The 18,698-nt window shown below is 54.3% G+C and overlaps 1 protein-coding gene across 6 annotated transcripts in view; it reads right to left on the reverse strand.

The window, feature by feature from the left end:
- Positions 1–18,154, reverse strand: part of SEC16A (SEC16 homolog A, endoplasmic reticulum export factor) — a 32,392-nt gene extending 14,238 nt beyond the window's left edge. For 4 of the 6 annotated variants that reach the window (XM_064490701.1, XM_031450857.2, XM_031450856.2 and 1 more), the window contains exons 1-11: positions 17,510–17,696; positions 10,228–13,910; positions 8,369–8,505; positions 6,002–6,099; positions 4,617–4,743; positions 3,931–4,111; positions 3,665–3,839; positions 2,476–2,618; positions 1,748–1,809; positions 1,505–1,643; positions 883–1,122 (exon numbers count right to left, since the gene is read on the reverse strand). In XM_064490701.1, the coding sequence (XP_064346771.1) occupies positions 883–1,122; positions 1,505–1,643; positions 1,748–1,809; positions 2,476–2,618; positions 3,665–3,839; positions 3,931–4,111; positions 4,617–4,743; positions 6,002–6,099; positions 8,369–8,505; positions 10,228–13,842 (4,917 nt within the window). In that variant the 5' untranslated portion in view covers positions 13,843–13,910; positions 17,510–17,696. Of the gene's footprint in view, positions 1–882; positions 1,123–1,504; positions 1,644–1,747; positions 1,810–2,475; positions 2,619–3,664; positions 3,840–3,930; positions 4,112–4,616; positions 4,744–6,001; positions 6,100–8,368; positions 8,506–10,227; positions 13,911–15,220; positions 15,407–17,509; positions 17,697–17,947 lie in introns of those variants that run through there. The other 2 variants (XM_031450855.2, XM_064490700.1) reach the window with 2 other exon arrangements.
- Positions 18,155–18,698: the final 544 nt, after the last annotated feature.

Below are 18,698 nucleotides of genomic sequence, written 5' to 3' on the forward strand. Positions count from 1 at the left end.
TGAACCGCCACCCCCAAGCTGCCCCTCCCACTGCGAGAAATGCCACAGGCACATGGACCCCCGGGTCCAGGGGACCCATGAGGCCTCCTTGGGTGTCTTCTCTGCACAAGCAGGGCCTTCACTACAGCAGCCTCCCTGGATCCAAAATAATCTGGGGCATAATTTAAAGAATTTCTGACCAGGAGGCAAAAATGTTGCAATAGAGATAAATGTAATCAAACCTAACAGAACACGCGACTTTGATCACTTGTAAAACGTCCATGTTAAGGTCATTTAAGTATCAGGTATGAACTTTCTGATTTTATCATAACATAAAAGTGCCAAGAACTCTGGCCTCCCCCAGACCCGTGCTGCCAGAGGCAGGCGTGTGCTGGGAACATGCCCCAATGCGGTGTCCCCTGCCATGTGCCTGTCTGGGCCCCTGTGTTCTGCACAACCAGAGCACACTCTCATGGGCCAATGCCGAGTCTCTGAGGCACTCTCCACCGACCTCCTGCCTACAGGCCTCAGCCCCTGCTCTGTGCGACCAGCTCACTCCCAGCAGGGCTCCCACCCAGCACCCTCACTTCAGCAATGCTGAGGGCACCCCGGCTGCGCGCGTGCACGTTAACTTCCTACCTCGCACATGTGCTGATCCCTGAGACGGGCTCCACACAGCCTGAGCTCAGTCAACGTGTTTATCGTCAAATGCCTAAAAGCCAACCTGCGAGTCTTCAACACTGGCAACGCTTAGGAGAAACTGCCACCCATGCCTTCAGAGATGACACACCAGGTGCCAGACGTGCCTTGTGGGACCAGGCCCCCAGCACTGCGCTCAGCCCGGATGCTGGCACCCCCGGGAGCAGGACGGGCCCCGCCCCGCGCTGAGCTCAGCTGGCTCACCTTCTTCCGGCCGTACAGCAGCAGCTCCCTGAACCTCTCCGTTTCTTTCTCAAGGGAGGTGGCGGCCTGACTGTCAGTGAGAAACGAGAGCTGGGCCTCCCCCGACTCCTCCTCCTCCACTTGCTCCGCGGCCTCGCTAGTGAAATCAATCAGGTTGGCCTCACTGGGTGACTTCCCAGGAAGCCACACGGTTCTGTGGTCTCGTAACAACAGTTCCGCGATGTCCGTGCCCACCACGGTCTGTCAGGGTCAGCAGGGACAGGCAGGAGAACAAAGGCTTTACTACGAAGAGAACTTCCTGCAAGAGCGACCAGACAGGACTGGTCCTGGTCCCCTAGGGCACAAGGCGCTGCTCCCAACCTGCCTAGGACCAAGATGGGCCACCAGACAGGCACAGGACAGTGAGCCCAAACCTCCCTCCACCCCAGACCACAGGCCCTGCTTGGCTCCCACTTCCCCAAATGACTGCCAAGCCCTTCTTCCCAGGGGAGTCCTGGATGGCAGCACTGCTCCCCGTGCACAGCCTGGGCCAGAGACCTGCCCAGCTCCTTGGGGGGACTGAGGATCCCTAAGACTATAAAGCCTGACAAAAGAACCACCCTAAAAGCAAAGAGAAACATACCCCATTCTGTCTGCATAACAGAACAATAAAGCTCCAAAGAAGACTTGCAGACTCTTTGTCAATTAGATTTTCATTCTGCAAACATTTTGTAGCTTTGTTCTGCGCAAAATTAATAACATCCACTTTATGGGTGTCATCTCTGAAAAAAGAACACACACTCAGTGAACAGCAACACTGCATCTGCGAGGCCACGCTCGGCACTGCCGGGACATGCGTGGCGGACTGCTTCCGTGGGGCACGTACTTGCCAAGAGGTCCTGGGAACAACCGCATCTCCTCCTGCTCCGGCCTGTGCTGCAGCAAGATCTGCGGGGGACAGAGAGAGAGCAGCTCACGGGGTGCAGGCACATCACTGCCTGACCCGGCCTGCCTCTGCTGGCTCTGCCTGCAGATGGAGTGACAGACGCGGTCCTGAGGATGGCCTGTCCCTCGACGTGGGGGGCAAAGGCCTCCATCACGGACCGCAGGCATGTCTGCTCTACAACAATGATTTTCTAACTGTATTTTAAGCAGTGAGACCAACCCTCCCTCTCCCTGCCCAAACTCTGAGGCGGGGCCTGGAAAGAAGTCACAGGACAGGCCTGCCAGGGCACAGAACGGGGCAACCCACACCGGCCCCCGGAGATCATAACGCACCTCCACCCACTCTCCAAAATCACCAGGAAAGTGACCATGGACAGGGTCCTCCCTCCAAAATCAGAAATTCAAGTAAGCACAGAAAATGAACACACGGTAAAACCAAGTCTAACACGGTACCCAAAGCAGATTCTTAAAATGCCAACTTCTGGGAGGAAAAACAGACGACCAAACAACCAGAAAGATCTACAAATTGAAGATTTACAAGAATAAACATTTCCCAAGGTTGTTTTTTCAGACAGCGACTCACAAATTGAAGATGTTAAGATTGCCAAGCAGAGTGGAGGGCAGGGGGCAGCCTGGGCTGTGACGTGGAATTTCTACCCGTGGAATTACCTCCATGCTGTGAATTTCAACCAATGCAGGCTGTCCTTCCGAAGGCAAATTCGGAATCACTTTAATGAGCTGACCCCCAGGACCAAACCTGGCACAGATATGAGGCACTGAGAACTTCTCAGGAGACGTTGGTCTTGATGGAGCTACGTTAAATAAAGTGAAAAGGAAACAATAGGCTTGTTACATTTTAATGCTTCTGAACTAGATCAACAGCTTAAATTCTCAAGATGCCTGTGCAGCTGGAATCACAGGTTTATCACGACAACCCGACTTTCTACTAGAGATCAGTAACTGTTAAATATCCTATTAAAAAATAGAACTTAAACATATGTCAGAAAAACATTCAAATCATTAAACACGAGAACTATTCTCCTTTAAATCACAGTGCTCCTTTAAGAACCGCCAGGATGCATGTGTTACACAAAGCAGCGCAGCGCACCGCCTCCTGGGCTGGGGCACCCTCCCACAGCCCCCGCTGCGCCCTCAACCTCAGAGCAAGCGTCGGAGGAGCAGCGAAGTGACCGAGAGGGTGTGGGAGGATAGCTCAGTTGGTAGAGCACGCGCTGAGCATGCAGGAGGTACTTAGTTCAATTCCCAGTACCTCCATTTGAAAAAAAGAAAACAGAAGAGAAACCAAAATGAAAGTGACCAAGAGGAAAAGCACCCCAGCCCACAGACAGCGAGGTGCTTAACAGACAGGACACTAGCGAAGCAGCCATCCCACCTCTGCTTCGTGCTGCTATAGCGCAGAACTCCACACATGCTTGTGCAGTTTTCCAAGAAACAGCATTTGACCAGACACTTCAGAGGGGAGCTGAGGACGTGGCCCGTGTGGTAAGTGTATGAACAGGGGTTTTTCTGAGTGGAGTTAGAGCTTTCCTCCAAAAGCCGCTGACCCCTGTAGTCAGCACAGGGCGACCACAAGGCCCTGCCTGAGAGCTCGGCCGTGAGCCTGTCCTCGGTCACACTGACATGGACACAACAGACAGGCTGGGCAGCTCTCAAGCCTGTGAGCCAAACTGCAGCCCAAGGGACGCTGCCAGCCCAGCGTGGCAAGCTGTCACTCAGCAGGACAGGTGCCCTTCTCTGCAGGGAAGCCACCAGGCCAGGCCATCACCAGCACCCGTCCCAGGTATAGCCCAGTCCCTGTGTCTCATCACAGGCCCAGCTGGTCCTCAACCACACACACCGTGCTCCACGGAGGGCCAGCCGGCATCGGCGGGGTAGCTGTATTCCGGGAAGCCCAGGGCACCGTGGAGACTGCCGCCATAGGTGCTGTAGGCGTAGTCGCCGTGGAGGGAGCCTGGTGGAGGGGGTGCCTCGTAGGAACCAGCCGTCATGTTGTGACTTCGGTAAATCTGACTCTTCGAGAGCAGAAAGCAAACAGGGACGCCGTGAGGCCTGGGCAGGCGGGCAAACCCGCCGGGTCGAGGCCGGTGCAGCGCGCCCGCCCACCTGCTGCGACTGGGAGCTGAAGCTGCCGCTGCGGCTGCGCAGGCTGCGCGCTGAGTGCTCGCTGTGGACGCTGCGCCGGTCCGCCTCTCCGCCATAGGGCTCCCTGTGGGGTTCGGGGTCGTCGTCGAAGCTCCCGGTGAAGCGAGGGTCATACTTCCACTGGTCGTCGTACTTCTCGGGCCTGGAGGGGCCGTGGGGCAGTGGCGGGGGAAGGGAAGTTGGGAGGGCACTCCAGGGCCGCCGTGCACCCACTACATAGGGGCCCCACCATGGCCCCGCTGCCCGCCGCGCAAACATCACCCCGAGTCCCGGGCCTAAGAACACGGGTCGGAGCCCCCCTCGAGTGAGGAGCTGCCGTCTCCTGAGCCCAAGTTCAGGCCCCACTGTAAGCCTCAAGGCACTGCTGCAAGTCGACCCGGCGTGCCGCTCACGGCACCGAGGAGAGGAGCGAACCGGCCCCCGGCACTGGTTCTGAGGCCAGGCCTCCTCCAGCAGCCCAGAGAAAGACCCGCCAGGAGCGCCTGGTCCATCCTCCTCTTCCAGACGGTGACTGTGACGTCAGCCGTCCACCAGAAACCCAACACAACTGGAGCTCCTGAGTGAATCACAAGGACACCAGGGCAGAGACGCACAAGCACGGCTCTGATTTACCACCAACCCTCACCGTCAAGGTGTGTGTCACTAACCTGTCACCATAAGCACAGCTCTCCTTCCTGTATGCGTCGCGTTCAGTGTTGTACCAATACCCCCGGTCGTAGGAGCGGGGGTCCCTGAACTGAGAACCATAGTGGTACCGATCCCAGCGACCAGGAGCTGTAGGCCAGAGATCAACAGGTCAACACAATGTGCAAGACACCCCTCAGCCATCACTGGAGAAACCACGGCACCCCAGGACCAAAGAATGCTTTCTGCCTCCTAGAGGAACCAAACTTTCTGCCCGAAAACCAACACAACCCTGGGGATGTTAGCTGTGAGACCCAGAGTACCCCTCTGGGTCTTGACTGTACTGATACCCAATGGCCACTGGCTGTTTTTTTCTCAATATACATAATTAAAAAGAAAAAAAAAACTGCTAAAAGACATCTTTATTTTTTTTTTCTCTTGGTTTGTTTTTTTATGATGGGGAGGTAACTGAGTTTTATTTATTTATATTTGGAGGTGGTACTGGGGATTGAACCCAGGACCTCGTGCATGCTAAGCATGCACTCTATCGTTTGAGCTATACTCTCCCCGAAAAAACATTTTTATTAAGTTGTTACTTGTAGTTACTGCTTTTTAATAGTTGATCCTGTGACTATCCAGTTTACTCATATCTTTTCTCTCTAATGTGGTTCAGAGAGACTAAATAAATACTCTCAAAACGGGAAGACTGCTTTAAAAAAAGCACGTTAGCATTACAAACAAACCAGATACTCCATTTTGGGCAGCTGTGTGCAGAACTTATGTGTAAAGCAGTGTAAACGTAAAAGGGGAGGAAGAGGCGTGTGGGATGTGGAGGGTGAATGTGTCAGGACAGCGAGGGGCTGCAGACTCCGGACCCTGCATCTGGTCACTGCCAGGGAGGGGGACCAGCAGGGCTGCTCAGGGGACACACACCCACTCTCATACACTGCCCGACGCCGGTGGCACCTGGGGCAGCTTATGTCCACACCATCCAACACGGGGACCCCAGCCACGTGTGGCCCCGTGCATGTCAGATATGGCTGGTGCAAAGAACAGGCGGTCCCTCGTTTTACTTACTTTCATCAATTTAAACAGCCACACATGGGCCAGGCCACTCTAGGACTACTGAAAATTATCAAAGAAATAAAAAATCAAAGAAAACTACTAACGTGACGAAAATGCATTAATTCTATAGTTAAGATACAACTTTTTAATGAATAGCAACAAAATACAATTATGGCCAGATACAGTTCATTTTCAATTACTTTGGCTCTTGAATAAAATCATAAGACTAACAAAAAGGGAAGTCCCCTAAGAAATCCCATAGGCTGCTGCCTTGCACCTGGCTGCACTAATGGTCTAAACACAGGTTTGCTAGTGGTTGGCCGATTAAAAGCCCTGCACTTACCTCCATAACCGTACTGGCTGGAGTAGTAATTTGCATAGTAGTCACTCTGACTGCTCCATCCACTTTTGGAATGATAGTAACCTTCAGGATACCCTTGCCTGAAAAACACACGGTGCTGTTAAAAAACAAATTACCTATTTCTTAAAGTGCCACAAGCTATCAGTCAATATGAATTATACCAGAGTACCAGGCATTGATCAAAGCACCTTGGTTGTGAGAAAATTCTAATCAGAAGATCCAAACCAGTAACGGTGATAAGACTGCGGGATTCCCTACACATAGCGAATTGAGATGTATCTGTGGGAGTAACTATTTAAGTGGTGTTCCACATAAAAGAACGGACTCTCTTCTGCGTTCTCAGTGCTGTGTCCTATAAAAGCCGGCGCTGGAACAGCTCCTCACGATTTTGTCATCATGCCTGCTGAAGCAAAAAGCACTAAGCTATCAAACCAACCTGAGGCCGACTTTGACACCCACTACACAGACCACGCGCGGAGTGGTAAGGTAAGGGGCCCCTGGTGTCCTCAGAGCTGCCTGGCTCGGGACTCACCACGGAAGTGATCAAGGTCAGCTTCACAGACCCAGATGGACACTACCTCTCACCACAGGAAAGGCAGACCTCAGCGGGAAGGTCAGGTGTCAGAACTTCTGGGGCAGTAAGATTCTTGGAAGGACTTAATAGCATTTTTGTGTTTTTTTTGTTGTTGTTTATGTGAGGTTTTCTGGGGTTTTTTTTAATGGAAGTACTGGGATTGAACCCAGGACCCTGTGCATGCTAAGCATGCGCTCTACCGCTGGAGCTATACCCTCCCACCATTTCTGTCTTCTAAGAGTAAGACTCAGGCAGGATCTGATTTTGAAAACATGCCCCTTCAGGAATGTTTCACTCAGCCAGCTCACCCCTGGGGGTGGGGTGTTGCCCGTGAGGAGTGTGCTCCCGCCACCACCCGGCCCTGCTCAGCCCCACGAATACCCGCTGGGCTGGGGGCCTTGTGGGGAGCACACTGGACTGCCCTGCCTGCACACATCAGCGGGGGCTCCGGAAAAACCACCTGATGGGCAAACCCCGGAGCGTGCCACCTCCTGGCTGCCCTGGCCAACCCTGCGTGTCTATCAGGAAAAACACACGCACAGAAACACAAGGTGTGTCCCCTCCTCAAGAGCTCACACCATGCAGTAGACAGACAAGCTGATGCTCCCCGCTGTGCGAGAACACCACCAGGCACACACTCTTGTGCATACACAAGCACGCAGGGCAGGAAAGGGGAGGCTGCTCCCCAGAGCCATCCCAAGGAAGTGGGGGAGACGTGGAGATGCTGCGGATTAGGTGACAGAACCACTGCAAGGTAATCTGACCGAGCCTCCACGCAGGTGCCCCCCAGCAGCACGGAGCCTCCGTGGCCTCTTGAATGAAGTGCCACATTAAGCAGCAGGCGGCAGGCAGAGGCAGGGAAAACAGGAAGGGCCAGATGTGCCTGGCTCCTCCCTCCACTCTCCTGCGCCTCCCAGGGGTACCAGAAAACACCTGCCCACTGGGACTCCAACCTTGCTTCTGGGGACGCCAGGCACTCTCGCACATGAAGCACCCAGAGCACCAGGCTACATGCAGGTCAGCTCATCCCTGTGGAGCTGCGTGGAGAGAGGCCAGCTGCACGGGAGAAGGCTCACAGAGGTAGAGCCCTGTCTCCAGACAGGCTACTGAGGCCTCAAAGAACCAGCATAAGGAGCCCACGGCTTTGAAAGGCAGTGTGTGCATGAAGCCTTCACCCGTGACCGGACTTTCTCTATGAAGGTTAAGGACCACATGACCTTGTAGCAAACCCCACCCCGTGGGACAGGTCACTCCCGAGGTGTGAGGGCGTGCTGCTGTGGGCACAGGCTCTGGGGAAAGAAGCCAGGCTGTCAGGGCCAGCGGGCCAGCGGGCCAGCTCTGAATTCCGCCCAGCCTGCCTGGCCTGGGAAGCAGGGCACCTCTGTAACCACAAGTGGGAAAGCTGCCTTGGTCCAAGGACCGTGAAGGTTCGCTTAGCAAGCCCGAAGAGCTGTGTGTGTGCCTCAGCGATGGGACAATGCCTGGCCCGGAAGGAACCCTGCATGGGGGCACTGGTGGCTTCACAGTGGCCCCGCACAGGGCCCGGCCCAACCAGTGCAGCTGACGACACAGCCACGACTGTGACTGTGTGGCAATGTGCTTGGTAGTTCAAGGTGCAAAGAACAGGCAGTAGTTCAGTTTAAAAACGCATCCTACCACCTGTCCATGCTGACAAGATGCAAACACATTAAACAGGCTTGTATCATTCCTCACAAACACGGTCTTTCTGAAATCACTAAGTTACTAGCACAGCCAGCAGCATGAACACCGATCACCTGGCAGCCGGCCGGTCGGAGCAGTGACTCGCGCGGGAGCTGGGCCGCTCGGGCTCGGGGTAGCGGTAGCTGTCTGCGTAGGCGGCTGTCGCGCTGTCGTAGGGCCTGTATCTGGGATCGTACAGGCCATAGACATCCTGTTGAAAGACGGATGTCTCATTAGATACGAAGAGCCAACTTGTTAAGCAACTGGCACGAGCACCCACAGTGATGCTCTCCAGGAGGAGCCTGGAGGCAGGGCTCCCTTCACTGACACGAAAGAAAAAGCTAGAGTGAAAGCCGCAGCCACAGGCAGGTGCAGCCTCTCCCTCCTGCGGCCCACCGCGCTCGGCACACGGCCGCAGGCCAGCAGGCCCCGGGGAGCGGGCGGCAGTGACTCTCCCAGGGCTGCGAGGCTTCTCTTTCCTGAGGCGTCGTGTGCGTAGGTGCCATGACCCCCAAGCTTGGGCCCTATTTCAGACACTGTCTCAGGTGCCTCAGTGGAACAAGGGTTCCACTAAAATGGGTCCTGAAGCTACAAGCAGCCTCAAAAGGAGGATCATGCTATTTGCATGAAGCTTTCAGCCCATTTCAGATCAATGAACCCCCATGGCTCTAAGGAGTGGACATGCTGGGCCCAGAAGCAGAGATGAGGTGACGGGGGCACAAGCCAGAGTCAGTCCTTCTGTCTCAGAGCCTGACCCTCGCCATCATCTGGCAGAGAATGAGAAATCACGTAAGATGGACTGATTCTTGACCCTGATGGAAAATGCAATGAAACAGAGAAAAGCAAAAAGAAGTGGGCTCCCACAAAGTGACGCAGGGTGCTGGGTGGAACCTCTGGGACGCAGAAGTAGCCGCTACACAGAAGACCCAATGCAGGTACACGGCTCCCTCCCCGAGCTCTTGGCAGCACATAACTTCCTTCTGCGAAATAAAAGTCCCCGGGGTTCCTTCTGGATCTAGGATTCGCAGGCCTCAGGGGTTAGGCGTGTAACTGCTCACACATATACAAACGTCCCAAAGCCCAAGAGGTGGGCACGGGCCCCCATCACCGGGGCAGCCCCCAGTGCCACTGGTGACAGCCCTGCTCTGTCAGCCTCTGCTGACACAGTGGATGCCACACTTCTGGCCCACAGTCCTCCTGCCTCAGCTGGGTGTGGACGATGCTGGCGAGGGCTAGAGGTGGTGAGAAGCAGGCAGTAACCAACCGTGCCCACCTGGACCGTGTTTCTCACATTAATGCAAGGTTAAACAGTTGTGAGTCTGCATCACCGTGAAGGGGCAAGAATCTTCTGTGTAGCACAGAGGGGCCCCTTGCTCTGCTGCCGGTATCACCAGGTATCACCTGGGGGAAGTTTATGGAATTCCACCTCTCGGCTTAGCTGTTTCATTTGGATTACATTCCAAACCTAACTTTCTTCCCTAAATGATCTAATTCTAAAGGAGAGGCTGGTAAGTCTAGACGTGTCCTGTTGTTCTCAGGTGGGTTTTTGGTGTCCAAACCACAAAGAAGCTTCACGAGGCCATCCGTTTCCCAAAGTGTGTGACCCAGAACTCTGGGTCTGTGGAGAGCCAACGGGTCTGACAGCAAACAGAGGTCCCTTCTGTCACATAGGTTGGGGTATGCTGTGTTCAACAGAAATTAAGCAGGTATCCAACCCAGCCCAACACGCTAACGCGCAACCTGGACTTCCCAGAGGGGGGCCGCGCTCAGGAGGAGCTCTCTGACCAGGAGCATTCCTCTCACAAAGCAGTGGGTGCCAGAAACGGGGCTACGGGGCATCTCAGACCTGACCAACAGGACCCTGCCTAGGAGCACGACATGGCAGGAAAAACCACTGGTCAGAGGACTTGACAGCCTGAGAGCTCGACCCTACCTGGTAGTAGTGGGGAGCGGGGCCAGGATCCGGCGGGTACGGGGACTGGAAGCCGTCATACAGGTGCCTGTAATAGTAGTAGGATGCCAGGTCTGGAGGCGGCTGCTGTGGCCACTGCTGGTCTGACCGCGCGGCTGCCTGGCTCGAACTGGTGGACACGACGGACGCGCTGGAGGACCGAGGTGGCCGAGGCAGCAGCTGCTGGCCCGCGTCGGCTGGAGACGGACTTGCAGGAGGATGGGTTGAGTTCTGGGGCTGTCCTTGCGCTAGGGGACTTCCTGGGTCTGGAGGCTCTGAAAGTGCTGCTTTGGGAGCCGGTGGAAGGGGCGGAGGTGGCACTGGCCCCTGCTGGGCTCCCTCTAGGCTGTGCTGGTCCTGAGCATCTTTCATCACCTGTTGGTAGAAATGGTCTGGGGTATGCGGCCCAGGCTCAGGTGGTCTGGGATGACTGGCGATGGTTTGCTGACCAGGAACTGGGCCATCAGAACGGGACGGGCTATACATTCTCACAGGATTTTCCAAAGTCCTAGTTAGAGAGCAGTCTAGTGCTCCTGAAGTTCCATCCCGGTTACTGGGGTGATCTGCCTTATTACTACTGGGTACCGAGGCACCGTTTGCAGGTGGTACTAACATCACGCCGGTGCTTCCCCCAGGACCATTAACTAACTCGGGAAGCACGTTCTCTGCATTTTCAGTCTTCTGACTTTCTGGAAGCAAGTTCTTTGGAGTTGGATGACACGACAGTTGAATCACCAAATCGGCTGGCAGGTTAGAAACCATTTCAGAGGTACCAGAAACTTGTGGGGAATTACTCTGGGCAAGATTGTGAGGCAGAGGCGGGCAGAAGAGAGAGCCAGCCAGAGCCCCAGACAAAGCAGTGTTTTCTCCAGAATCTCCCCCGACAGCTCGGCTGCCTACTGTGGCCTTGTCTCCCACCAATGAATCTCTCCAGGAATGATTCTTCTCATTAGGATTCGGTAAGGACACAGGAAAATTCGTGGGCTGAGCCAAACTATAGCTTTGATCAGGCTGGGCGATCAAGACTGGCTGATTCTGCAAAGACTCGGTGGGCGGCGAGGACAGAAGACTGGCATAACCGGGACTTGCCTGGGACTGGAGGGCCTCCTCTTCGCCCATCTGGGGAGGGTTCTCGAGATTCTCAGAAGCACCAATGGCATCCCCGCTCTGCACGGTGGGGACAGGGATGGGGACAGGCTGCCGGGACTGCCGACCAGACAACCCCTCGTCTGGAGGCTGGATGACTTCAGGTGGCCGAGGTTTCGCAGGCACGTGAAGTGCGGGAGCAGCTGGGGCTAGGAGGACATTGCCTCCAAAATCTGGCAGCTCATTCTGCGCCCACAGAGTAGTGGCTGGGCTCTCACACTTCCCAGCTCCTTGAGCCCTGGTCGAGGGCCTTTTCTCAGGTGCTGGAAGCACACTTTCCAAGGGCGGCGCCCTGGCGTGCAGGAGCCCATGACTGGCTTCCGCAGGCGTGGTGAGAGGCAGGGCACAGAGCTGGGGGAGGGATAGGGTCTCCATGTTGTCCGGTGGCTGCTCCAGGTTGCCCGGGGAGGCGTCAGGCGGGGCAGCGCCTGGTCTGCGCTGCTTCTGGTGAGCGCTGGTCCCCCTCACCTCACCCACCACGTTGGCGCGATCTGCCTCAACCGGTTTCACTCCAACGAGGTGGGCTTTCACGGGTTCAAAAGAACTATTTGCACTTGTCTGAAATATGCCCGTAGGTTTTGGGGGGCTGGGGGTTGAGGGCTGGGACAGGCCGCTGCAGTAGTTCTGGCTTGTGGTGGGTTTGTCTGTCTTGCTTCCGATGGGAGAGGAATCAATTTGCTTAAAAAAACCCCCCGGAGCCTCATCTTCAGGTTTTCCAACCTCCTGCTGAATGAAGGTGCCCCCCGCGTCGTCGGACGCGGCTGCACTGCTAAGGCCCCGGGGGCTCTTGCCGCTGTAACTGGAGGATGTGCTATCAGATCGCACGGGGTGTGGCATTGCATCTGGGGCCTCGATATTTGGGCCTCCGCTTCCAGTGTGGCCCATAGCACTGAGTCTGGGGACAGCTGGCCCGGGAAGGGGTCCATATCTGAGCGGATCGCCTGGGCAGGAAGGGTCCAGACTTTGGGGCTCACTTGGAAGAACTTCCTGATTCTGCATGAACTCTAAGTTTTCCACATTCTCATACTGGGAGCTGCCCGCGTTGTGAGTCCCTGCGCTGGCTGCATCACCCCACACGTCAAGAGCAGCATTCTGAGTGGCTGGTTTATCCTGCTGGAAGCCTGCAGACTGGGTAAAATAAGACTGCATGTCTTCTCCCTGCTGCGTGGTCTCGCTGTTGGAACCTTTGAGAAAGAGCTGATAGGTTCCTCTGGCTCCCACATGGGCAGGAGGATGGCCGAGTCCCAGGCTGGGGGACAAACCATCTGAGTCGGACTGAGCAGCAGAGCCTGTTTTTTCAGATGAGAGGTTCTCCTCATTCTCTGTCTCTCCTCCTTGGAAAAACATGGAGAGCGCTCCCGAGCCCACTTCCGGCAGGGTCCAGCTGCCCCCAGCCCCCGGGGGGTAGTGCAAATGGCTTTCTGGGCTATTTCCCTGAGCGAATGGATTGACAAGAGCAAGGTCTGGCAACTGCTCCTTGTTCACTCCTGGATTCGACCTGAACTCGTGGCTTCCGCGAGTAGTCCCAGCTCTGGAGTTCTGCCTGGATGTGTTCTCAGGGTCCAAGTTGTTTGCCGAGTGGTTTCCACTTTGCAGACAGACTGCCTCATTTCTTCCATCACTGACCAAGGGTCCTGGTAAAGACACCAGGGGACTCTGTTGCTCGTGGCCAGGACCTTGATGCGGGTTGGACGGAGTGGGAAACTGGGCAACACCGGAGGCATGGGGCATCGTGTTCTGAACAGGTCCTTCTGCACCAGACCAGTAATGCTGACCTGAGGGTTGTGGGCCTCCCTGCACGGGCCCCCACTGCCCTGGCAACTGCTGATGAAGCTGAAGGGAGAAAGGGGACGCTGCCGGTACCACGGCACCGTCGTGCAGGCTTGGCAGACTCAGCGGTCTGTCGGGCTGAGGCGCACTCCCCTGCGGACGGCCCCCGTGAGAGCTGTCAGGACCCGCTCCTGGAATGTACTGAGAAGGACACAGCAGAGGCTGAACTTCGGGGTTGGAGCTGGGAGTGACCTCGGCACTCCTGCTCCTGTCTGGCCCAGGTGGCATTGAGGGCGTCAAGAGGCCAGGAAACGGGCTGGAATCTGCCCGGGGCTGTGACAGAGGTCCAGGCAGAGGTTCGCAGGGCCCCCGGGAGCTATCCCTGGCATTTGTGTGGGGCACAGGCAGACCAGCATGCTGAAGAAACGACGGTTGGGCCGGGCCTTGCAAAATTGATGGGCTACTTTTAGACGAACTGTCCAAAGACGTATTCTGGAGCGCCTGTCTACTGAAAGCAAAAGGATCTGTCACCGGCTGCAGTGGGCAAGTGACCGGGGCCACCGGGGCGTGATTATTTGCCTGTCTCCTATACCGGCTGCTGGACCAGAACATGCCCTGAGGGTTCCTAGCTGGAGGTGGCCCGACCACGCCTGACGGGACCGCCTGGGGCTGCGGCTGCATGACTGATCTCCTGCACAGTCAGGCGCTGCTCACAGAAAGAAGCAGGATATAGGTTTCCTTAATTTGAACTGAAAAAGACAAAGAACAAAAATTAGCATAAGATCCATATATTCAAAGTCATGGCTGCAATCAGGAAAACTAGGAGGGGAAAAAAAAAGACTGAAAATGATTCTGCATCATTTAAGTCCCAAGGGATATATCTCTCCTTCCCATTCCCGGGAGGACTGTGGTCCTTGAGGAGCCATTCCTGCTCTGGGGAGTTTGGGGGTGGGGGAGGCCTGGAGCGAGAACACTGCAGGGACAGGACGCAGAAGCTGGCTGTGCCCCAAGCTAGCTGAGGGACTTCAGACAAGTCGCTGCCCTTCTCTGAAATTCAGTTCCATAACCCAGCTAGGTACCCACGTGGAATGCCCACTGCCTCCACGATGCCCTCACCAAGCTGGCAGGGACAAAGCAGAACCTAACTGCCAGTCACCAGGTATGAAGTTCCTCCACATTTTCCTAAAAATTATCAGCACATCTAGTAAGAGCCAACTCCTCTGTTAAGACTGCATATCATACTTGTCATACAGGTTAATTCTAAATCTCGAAAGGAAAACAAAAGTTTAAAATTTGGTCCTCCCACTAACTAAAGAGTATTATAAAATACAGAATAATATGCTACAAAATATCTGAAATATATCCAGCTAAAATGCCTTTTATCCCACCAAGTAAAATATCTCATTTTGTGACTGGTTGAACATCACTAGCAAAACAAGTTGCCTCTGACTGTTGGAGATGCAACAACTATGCCTGGAATGAAAATCCCAAGTAATCCTAAAGCAGCTTTAAAACTGACCAACTGACTTGATTCAAAAATGGTCAATAATAGGCAGAGTGCCCACAAAGACTTTAAGGAAAACAAAGGGGCAGAAATCCTCTTACAGCGTTTGTTGTTGTTGTTTGTTAGTTAAACACACTAAGTATAACCTTGAATGGTTAACCTGAACTTTTAAGACAAAAATCCAAGCACTGACTCTACCAAGCCCCCCTCTATGTGTCAGTCCTTCCACCCAGCACCACCCTCACGAACAGGAGTCGAGCCCATTACAGAAAAAAGTAAACACTGAAGGAGAACTGATGGAAGGATTCCAGAGTTTCATCCACACACTTTTGCAGATATATAATGATTTTGTCCTCAGAAATCTTTCTGATATCCAGATAAGAGAGAAAACGTAAGAGCATACATTAAATAAAGCTATTTATAAATCAAAGTGCCTATTCCTACCTGAAAACCAGTCCTATAAACCTACGAATGAGTTACTGTTACTGCCCACACACACTCTTGCCCTAGGCCAACAGGGAACCCTTTCTGACTGACAAGCACTTTGAAACTCACTCAGATTTAATGGGATTAAATACATCAGGAACAGCATCAGAGACTTCCTTTGGTTCTGAGCTGTCATTTTAAAACAAAGAACCTTTGCAGCTCAGCTTTATGTGGACTGAGGGTAGAATCAGCAAGAGCCTCTTCCTCTTCTCTGTGAAACAGAGGCACCCAGGACATCTTACAGGACAAGACGACTTCTTTGTAAGGTTTCAGCAGAAGACCCTCAACCATTCTCAGCTGTTTAAAAAAAAAAAAAAAAAAAAAAAACAGAGCACAGGCCTAGAGGATTTATTCATCAGATGTCACTGTGAGAGCAAGTCTGGGCGTCCAGCTGAACGGCCTGGACACACCACTTCTCTTTCTGTGGCCCAATTTCTTCATCTATAAAGTGAGAGAATTGAAATGATGATTTCTAAAGTTCTTTCTGGGTTTAATCTTATGAAATTCTATTCACAGTGGATTCTGGGATGCCCTACTCCCTTCGGCTATTTAATAGGGAAATCTTATCACAATCTACAAATTTCACAAAGCATTTATATTTAAGTGTTTTCCTTATAGCAACTTTCTTAAAATTATTTTCAACTCCTAGGCTAAGAATCGTTTTTTAAGCAAACACTATCACTTCCCTACAAAGTAGCGTCCCCTTCCCTCCCTCTGACAAGAGCATTTAGCCATATACCAATTTCATTTGGAACAATCTTGTGACATGAACATTACTCTTTCGATTCTTTTTTCTATTCCCCAACAGAAAAACAATGCAACTGCGTATCATTTATCTCATGACTATAGAGAATTTTATTCTGTTCAGTAAGTCATTCTGTAGCCTCAAGTCATCTAACTTTTAAAAAGGCAGACTGTTTCAAAGGAACCAGCTGATCTTCCAAAAGATGCATTATTCATAAACCTAGCTCTTCAATTAAACTGCCTCGGATCTGTGTGAAATAAGCACAAACTGTTTCAATATAAATTCCTGGCTACTGAACTAATACTTAAAGCACACTCCTCTCCTCCCAGACCTGCCCCCTCAAGTGTAAGCATGTAAACCAACAAGAATGCCAAGAAATCTCTCTTCTGCCTACAATCCCCCCTCACGGTGGCTGCTAGAGTGATGTACCTATCAGACTATGGGACACTTGACACAAAAACATCATAAACTCCAACTTTTCTAAGTAAAGAATCAAACACATTTAGATGTTTAAGAAAAAGAAGAAGGGGGTGTCTAAACACTGCTAAAAAGGACAAAGATCCAAAAGGACACCTTGACACTCAGGAAAGATGTTTACAGAAGCAAGAAGGAACCATGTTAAATTTTACACACTACTCTAAAGAAAACTTTGAGTACAATTTTGAGACTTACTGTAGTAACAGCTATTAACAGTGAATGAGTCACAAGGAGCAATAAAGTGATTTTTTGCCTCTTGCTGTATCTTTGTAAGATAACAGCACCCAGAACCCTATGAAAGGGCACAGGGGAAAAAAAAAACTGCAGGGAGGCTGGTTGTGCTGAAACTTGCAAAATATCACTCTAAGAACAACTATCTGTGACTGTTTCTTGCCATATTGGGGATGGGAAATACCTCTCTAGTTAACATCTGCGTCATATGTATTTAAAACAAAACCTTAACAAGCAACTCACATTCAACCTCCAAGGCATTTAAAACTTTTTAAGTAAAGAAGCAAAAGCGGGTTTTAAATGGCTGCGTCATGTCCAGATGCTCTACTGAAATACTTTCATCACAAAAAGGGCAAGCTGGTTTACACATTACTCTACCCCTTGATATAAAATACAAGTACTCGACCTCCGTTGCAACATCCTGGTCACCTTGCCAGGAGATTACCGACAGACAGCAACACCGCTGCTCCTTGGTTCACACGTAAACCCACCTCATCGCCAGCATGGCTCAGTACGAGTCTTTCAACCAATGCGCACAGAACAACTTTAGAACCCTCGAAGCAAAGAAGACGCTAAACTGCTACAGAAATTCCCTAAAGGGTTCTACTCTTTAGAAAGTTGCAGGTCCGGCTTTTCCTTCAGCCATTCCAACACAACCCTACACCGAGGCGACCACGGCTGACGCAAGTATCAACACAGCTGAGCCCGGCAGGCAGTACAGGTGGGATCACGTCAGCCCGACGGGGCGGCCAATAAAGGTGTTTGCCCGACTCACGGGACCCGCAGGCCCCCGCCCGACCCCCGGCGCCCCGGCCCGACCCCCCTGGGGCACCCCGGGGACGCGCCGGCCGCTCGGGGCTGGGCCCGGCCCGGCCGCCTCCCTCCGCCCCGACCCCGGCCCTCACCTGCGCGCCGCACCGCGGCCGAGGCTCGCGCCGGTTCCCGCCTGGTCCCTCCGCGAACCCAGGCGCCAGCACCTCAGGAGCCACCGGCGGAAGACTGCCCGGTGGTTGCGACGAGAATAGACAAGGCAGCCGCAGCAGCCATCTTGGCACATCCGGCTCCGGTCGCCGTGGCCGCCGCGGCCGCCGCGCCGCCGACGTGTCCGGCTGCGACGTCAGCACGCGCCACGCCCGCCCGCCACGCCCCTCGCAGCTGCGCTTGCGACGCCCCGCCACGCTCCTTGGCCCCGCCCCCGCCGGTATCCTGTCCTTCACCGCTCCATCCCTTCGTCCCGCCCCTGGCCCCGCCCCGCCTGCGTACGGCCGTTGACCGCCCACGCTTGGCCCCGCCCCTCGCCCACCTGCCCGATGGGGCGAGTGAGGACCGCCCTAGGACGTTACCTGGGTTACGCCTGCTCTTTCTCCCAGTCTTTTCTCCTCTTAGGGTGTGAGAAGAGTCGGGATTCTTCAATCAGACCCTAGGGAAGAATCAGTCTCGAACGACCGATGCCAGCAGGTGCACCCACCGAGAACGGCTACGGCTGAGCCGAGAACCCGAGCGGCGCCCTGGCGCAGGCGCGTTCCTCCCATTCTGCCGTTGGACTCCCGAAGCCTGGGAGATGGGCGGAAGGCTGCCGCGCACGCGCCGGCCGCCCGCCGGACTGCGCGTGCGCGCCTCGCGGCTGCCCGGGAGTGACCTTGTTACGGCCATTCGGGGCTCCAGGTTCCAGTTCGGCCCGGGAAGTTCGTTTCCGTCCACGTCTAGCTCTCGAGGAGCAGGGCCGTCTCTCCGCACAGAAGTCAAGAAGGGACAGACGCCACCGGCCCCCAGTCCACAGGCCCCCGTCGGAGTTCCACTGACCACCCAGGCTCCCGATTCGGGGGTCTTCCTGTCCGCCCGCAGCCCCCAGCCGCGCCGCCCCGCCTCGCCCAGACCCCGCCCTCCCCCGGCTCGGCCGTCGCCTTCCGCGGGCACTCGATCCGTCCTGTCCTTTCCTTCCCCCTACCCCCACCCCCGTCTCCCGGGCGCTGGCCGCGCAGTCCCAGGCCCCTCTTTTGTCTGCCCTAAGCCTCCTCAAGGCCCCCTGACTCTTCTCCCAGTGAGCAGCGGTTCCCTCTGTGCCCAGTGATGCCCCGTGGACGGAAGCCAGGG

This window comes from Camelus dromedarius, chromosome 10 (genome assembly GCF_036321535.1).
Source record: "Camelus dromedarius isolate mCamDro1 chromosome 10, mCamDro1.pat, whole genome shotgun sequence".
NCBI lineage: Eukaryota > Metazoa > Chordata > Mammalia > Artiodactyla > Camelidae > Camelus > Camelus dromedarius.